This window comes from Crocodylus porosus, unplaced genomic scaffold, assembly GCF_001723895.1.
Source record: "Crocodylus porosus isolate Cpor-Errol unplaced genomic scaffold, CroPor_comp1, whole genome shotgun sequence".
NCBI classification, from domain to species: domain Eukaryota; kingdom Metazoa; phylum Chordata; order Crocodylia; family Crocodylidae; genus Crocodylus; species Crocodylus porosus.
The window spans coordinates 15400797-15406758 of record NW_017728917.1 but is presented as its reverse complement, the minus strand read 5'-3'; the positions used below and the strand labels follow the sequence as shown (position 1 = coordinate 15406758).

General features: G+C 70.9%; 1 protein-coding gene across 1 annotated transcript in view; it reads left to right on the top strand.

Moving 5' to 3' along the window:
- Positions 1–5962, top strand: part of LOC109311384 — a 31532-nt gene that overhangs the window by 9706 nt on the left and 15864 nt on the right. The window contains exons 23-39 of the mRNA XM_019537001.1: positions 35–214; positions 493–605; positions 678–757; positions 844–979; positions 1082–1237; positions 1414–1541; positions 1706–1826; positions 2018–2210; positions 2284–2427; positions 3442–3673; positions 3849–4012; positions 4119–4343; positions 4420–4637; positions 4853–4949; positions 5023–5395; positions 5608–5792; positions 5884–5960. Coding sequence (XP_019392546.1) covers positions 35–214; positions 493–605; positions 678–757; positions 844–979; positions 1082–1237; positions 1414–1541; positions 1706–1826; positions 2018–2210; positions 2284–2427; positions 3442–3673; positions 3849–4012; positions 4119–4343; positions 4420–4637; positions 4853–4949; positions 5023–5395; positions 5608–5792; positions 5884–5960 — 2822 coding nt within the window. The remainder of the gene's footprint in view (positions 1–34; positions 215–492; positions 606–677; positions 758–843; positions 980–1081; positions 1238–1413; positions 1542–1705; positions 1827–2017; positions 2211–2283; positions 2428–3441; positions 3674–3848; positions 4013–4118; positions 4344–4419; positions 4638–4852; positions 4950–5022; positions 5396–5607; positions 5793–5883; positions 5961–5962) is intronic.

Sequence of the window (5962 nt, the reverse complement as noted above, 5' to 3'; positions counted from 1 at the left end):
GGCTGCGGTGACCGGCCTGCCTGCCTGTCCGCAGCCTGTGACTGCGACCCCGATGGGACCCTGGACGGGGGCCTGTGTGACAGTCACGATGACCCGGCGCTGGGGATGCTGGCTGGGCAATGCCGCTGCAAGGAGCACGTGCAGGGGCCCCGCTGCGACCGCTGCAAGATGGGCTTCTTTGGGCTGCGCGCCGACAACCCCCAGGGCTGCCAGCGTAGGTGCCGGGGCCTGCCCCTTGAGCAGGTGCTGGGGCAGGAGCACGGGCAGGGGCTTCTCCAGCCCAGCCGGGGCACTGGGGGGTGGGGCAGTGCTGGGGGGCCTGGCTCCTGCAGCCGTGCCACAAGGCAGGGGCACTGGCAGGGCCTGGGGAGGACTGTGCTGGGGGGCTCCCTGCCCTTGCAGCTGTGCCCCCGGTTCAGGTGCAGGGACGGGGTGCTGGGGGGCCAGGGCAGGCTGCCATGCAGGTGCCCTCCACCCTGCTCTCGCGGGCAGGCTGCCAATGTGACCCCCGCGGGACTGTGTCGGAGGGGACCCCGTGCAACCCCACCAGTGGCGACTGCTTCTGCAAGCGCCTGGTGACCGGCCGCAGCTGCAGCGAGTGCCTGGTGAGTGCTGGGGCGCGGGGGCCGTGCACCGCAGCTGCGGCGCTGAGGCCCTGACGGCGTGTCTCCCCCCAGCCCGAGCACTGGGCCCTGAACCATGACCTGCCCGGCTGCCGGGCCTGTGACTGCGACGTGGGAGGTGCCCGGGACAACCAGTGAGTGGAGCTGGGGGAGCAGGGCTGGGGCAACAGCTCGGGCGTCCCCTGCGCTGCCCAGGGCCCTAATGGCGCCCGTGCGGCAGGTGCGCGGCAGAGACAGGGCAGTGCCGCTGTCGGGCCCACATGCTGGGCCGCCAGTGCCACCAGGTGGAGCCCGGCTACTTCCGCATCCGCCTGGACCACTACACCTACGAGGCCGAAGATGCCCGGCTGCGACAGGTGAGGGGCCGCGAGGCCAGAAGGTCCCGTGCGGGGGCTGTGCCAGGGCAGGCCCCGTGCCACGTGTGTGCTGGGCTGCTCGACTGACTGCGGCCCCCGCAGGGCTCAATAGTGCTGCGCGCGGCCCCCGACGGCCGCGCGCCCACGTGGACGGGCACGGGGTTCGCCCGCCTGCAGCAGGGCAGCGCAGCGGAGTTCCACGTCGCCGACGTGCCGGCCGCCATGGACTACGACGTCGTGTTGCGCTACGAGCCCCAGGTGAGCAGCGCCCTGCCCTGTCCCTGTCCCTGTCCCTGGTGCAGCCTTGGTCGCCCCCGTCCCGCTGTGAGCCCCCGGTCACGCCCCCAGGGCACCCTGCTCACCCCCCAGAGGCTCAGCCCTCTGCATGCCCCCCGCTCACCAGTGCCCAGGCACTGACTGCGTCCTGCTGTCAGCTGCCCGAGCCGTGGGAGGAGGTGAAGCTGTCAGTGCTGCGGCCGGGCCCCATCCCCACCAGCAGCCCCTGCGGCAACACCATCCCTGCCGACGACCTGCTCGCTGTGGCCCTGCCGCCCGACGCCAGGTGAGGACCCCGCCGCGAGGGCAGCTGCCCGGGGGTAACGAGCTGCTGTGCTATGTGCTATGCTGCGCGGGCACCGGTGCAGGGGAGTGGCAGCATCGCTGCGCCCAGTATCCTGCCCGGCACTGGCCGCCCTGTCCTTACCGCCTTGTCCCACCCGCCTGCAGGCACGTGGTGCTGTCCCAGCCCGTCTGCCTGGAGCCAGGCGTCAGCTACACCATCCGCCTGGAGCTCGGGCGCTACTCGTCCCGCCAGCTGGAGCCTGGCGTCGCCATCCTCATCGACTCAGTGAGTGCCTGGAGCACGGGGGCCATGCCGGGGCCACAGGGCTTGCTGGGGGCAGGGGTGCCTGGGTGGAGACATGCTGGCAGTGGGGGAGTCATAGCAGGGGAGGCTTGGTGCCTGGCCCGGACAGGACACAGCGCCCATCCGGGCGGGTGGATGCCCAACGGGCGCCCGTCTCATGCCCTGCTCCGCAGCTGGTGCTGGTGCCGCGCTACTCCTCCATGGAGATGTTCATTGCGGGGGACGCCGCTGCGCTGGGGCGCAAAGAGACCTTCGAGCGGTACCGCTGCACCCAGCACGCCTGGGCCGTGGGCCAGGCGCTGGCCGCTGAGGCGTGTGCTGGCCTGCTCACCAGCATGTCGGCTGTCCTGCACGGCGGGGCGCTGCGTAAGTCCCCTGCCCCCCACCTCCCGCCGGCTGCCCACCCGGCGCCCTCGCTGACACTGCTTTGTGCCCGCAGCCTGCCGCTGCGACCCCCAGGGCTCGCTGAGCTCCGAGTGCGACCCCCAGGGTGGGCAGTGCACCTGCAAGGCCAATGTCATGGGGCGCCACTGCCACCTCTGCACCCCAGGCACCTTCAGCTTCGGGCCCAGCGGATGCCGCCGTGAGTGCCCCCTGCCCCTGCCCCTGCCCCAGAGCCCCCAGCCGCTGCTCTGGGGAGGTGCCTCTGGGGCATGCTCTTGGTTGGGGGGTTGGGCACCGCTTCTGGCTGGGGGGCTGTTTCCCATGGTGTACTGGGGGTGGGGTCCGCGGGCCCCTGGGGGGCTCTGGCATGTCCCTGGCGGCTCCAGCCTCGGGGCACGTCCTAGGTGTGGGGCCCCTGGCTCCAGGCGCGTTCTCGGGGGCGGCGCCTGGGTGCGGCAGACCTAGGAATGGGCAGGGTCAGCAGCCGGTCCCTTTACCCCACATGGCACAGCAGGTTTCTCTCCTGTTAACAAGAAACTAGCAATTTTACTGACGTGTCGGGGGCTCCGTGCTGGATGCTCAGCTTAAAAGCAAAGCAGAAGCTGGCATAACAAGAGCAGCTGGTGGAAGTGCTGCTTGGCACGTTCAGTTTAACGCACACACCCAGCCAGACAGTCCAAGACCTTGTTGCATTTGCCTGGTAGCGGCTCTAGTTAAAGGTACATCTCTTACTCCCATTCACAAAGCAAAATCCAACTTGGAGCATCTGCACAGTGCATCCAGCACATCACCCCGCTCGGTTAACTTGCACTTGAGCTAACGTCCCTGTGCCTGAGCTAAGGCTCTCACCAAGTCTGCAGGGCGCGCGCTGGGGGGAGAACCAGAAGTAGCCGAGGTAGCAACGTTGCAGAAGAAAGGGTCGCTTGATGAGTGGCACGTCAAGGCCGTTAATGAGGAAAGAGGATTGCTAGCACCTGTGGAGGGAAGAGAGCTTAGCAGGAGCGGGATAAGGAGCCATGGAGCAAATGGACTCCCTGGCCTTGCCCAACGAGCGATGCTGCTGCCTCTGGGGGGCAGGTGGCTTTAGTGTTGGGGAGAGCCGGGGTGTGACCGCAGGGGTGCACGCCCCCCCGGCCTGCCCTGGTTCCCAGGGGCCCCTTCGGGGTGAGGGCAGATGCGTCTCTGCCCCCCACTCACAGCCCTGCCCTTCCAGCCTGCCAGTGCAGCGGTGACGGGGCCCTGAGCAGCTTCTGCGATGGCGCCACGGGGCAGTGCCCCTGCCGGCCGGGCGTCTTCGGGCCCCGCTGCGACCGCTGCCAGCCTGGCCACTGGGGCTTCCCCGCCTGCCGGCCCTGCCAATGCAACGGGCACGCCGAGGAGTGCGACCTGCGGACCGGCTCCTGCCTGCACTGCCGGGACAACACGGACGGCGACCGCTGCCAGAGGTGACGGGCAGGGACCACCAGGCGGGCAGGCTCCTTGCATCGGTGGGGGGTACAGGGTGGCAGCAGGGGTCACCTTGAGGGTGCTGGGGGCAGGGGCTCCTATGCAGTGCAGGGGCAGGGGTGCCCTCACAGGGCCGGACAGGTGCCCCCCCACGCTCTGCCTGCCCCCCCGCAGGTGTGCAGCGGGTCACTTTGGGAACCCGGCGCTGGGCTCGGGCGAGCGGTGCCGGCCCTGCCCCTGCCCCGAGGGCCCCAGCAGCGGCCGCTACTTCGCCAGTTCCTGCCACCAGGACGCCCGCTCGGGGCAGGTGGTCTGCCACTGCCAGGCGGGCCACGCCGGTGAGTGCCACGGCATGGAGTGGGCCACGAACACGGGCGCCTGGCTCCCTCCTCTCCCAGCGGGGCGGGGGTCCAGCCGCCTCTTAGCCCCCTCTGGCCACTGCAGGGCCCCACTGCGAGGAGTGCGCGCCCGGGCACTTCGGGAGACCCCAGCAGGTGGGTGGGCACTGCCGGCCCTGCCAGTGCAGCGGCAACATCGACACAGCCGACCCGGGCGCCTGCGACCCGCGCACCGGGCACTGCCAGCGCTGCCTGTACCACACCGAGGGGACGCACTGCCAGCACTGCCAGCCTGGCTACTTCGGCAATGCTGCCCGGCGCTCCTGCAGGCGTGAGTATAGGCCGGGGGCTTCCCTCCCGGGCGGCCCTGGTCCCAGCAGGGCTGACACTGTGTCCCCCGGCTGCAGGCTGCTCCTGCCATGCCCTGGGCACGCAGCACAGCGAGTGCCTGTCGCCAGATGCCTGCCGGTGCGAGCGGCGCAGTGGGCAGTGCCACTGCCTGCCCCATGTGCAGGGCCAGAGCTGCGACCGCTGCGCCCCCCACTTCTGGAACCTGGCCAGCGGCCGCGGCTGCGAGCCCTGCGGCTGCCACCCCCTGCACGCCCAGAGCCCCGCCTGCAACGAGGTGAGGTGCGGGGCCTGGGACGCGGGGCCGGCAGCGGTGCGGGCAGGTCTGGGTGCGCGTGAGTCCAGCAGGATGCATAGACCCCGGTGCCAGCAAGCTGGGCAAGGCCCCCACCGCCCACCCCAGCAGGGCCTGTCCCTGCCTGGGCCCCCGCTGCTCCCCACCCCCCTGGCAGGGCCCCTGCACAGCTCACAGCAGCCAGGTCCTGGTCTCAGTTCACAGGGCAGTGCCCGTGCCGACCGGGCTTCGGAGGCCGGACCTGTGCTGACTGCCAGGAGAACCACTGGGGCGACCCTGGCCAGCAGTGCCGCGGTGAGTGCTGCGTGGTGGGGTGGGGTGGGGTGGGGCTCTGAGGCCCCCGACTGACACCACTGCCCTTTCGCAGCCTGTGACTGTCACCCCCGTGGCATCGCCAGCCCCCAGTGTGACCGCACCACCGGGCACTGCGCCTGCCGTCCCGGCGTCTCAGGCGTGCGCTGTGACCAGTGCGCCCGCGGCTTCACCGGCGCCTTCCCCGACTGCCGGCCCTGCCACCAGTGCTTCGGGGACTGGGACCGGGCCGTGCAGGACCTGGCCGCCCGTGCCCGCAGCCTGGCACAGCACGCCCGCCACATCCAGCACACCGGCTTGGCCGGCGCCTTCGAGAGGCACTTCCGGCAGCTGGAAGAGAAGCTGGGCACGGTGCAGGCCATCGTTGCAGCCCGCAATGCCACCGCGGCCGCTGTCACCCACCTGATGCGCACGATGGAGGAGCTGCGGTGAGCGGGCCGGTGCCGGGGCTCTCAGATGCTGCCGGAGGCTGGGACACACCCCACACGGTGCCCGGGCCCCTGCACGCGTTCCCCCACGGGCAGACCCCGCCACTAGAACCAGGGTGGTGGGTTGGGGTCCTCGGGCCAGCCTGAGGGTCCTCGGCAGGGGCAGGGCAGCTGGGCGGGGGCTGCGGGAGCTCACCCGGTGCCCGTGGCAGGCAGGGCATCGAGGAGGCCACAGAGGCGCTGACCCAGCTGGAAGCAGAGCTGACAGCCACGCAGGACAAGACCTTCAGTGCCAGCCACACGCTGGGCACGCTGGAGCGCGGCGCCCGCGGCCTCAACGTCAGCCTGCACGGCCTGGCGCAGGAGCTCCATCGCCTCAAGGACTCCAACTTCCTGGGTGAGCAGCGCCAGGGCCAGGGCTGGAGCTGGGCGAGCCGGGGGCTTTCTGGGGCAGGGTCTCACGCTGTGGCCGCCTGTCCCCCGAGCAGGCGCCTATGACAGCGTGCGCCAGTCTCACGCCCAGTCGCAGGAGGCGGAGCGCCGCGCCGACGCCTCCAGCCTGGCCGT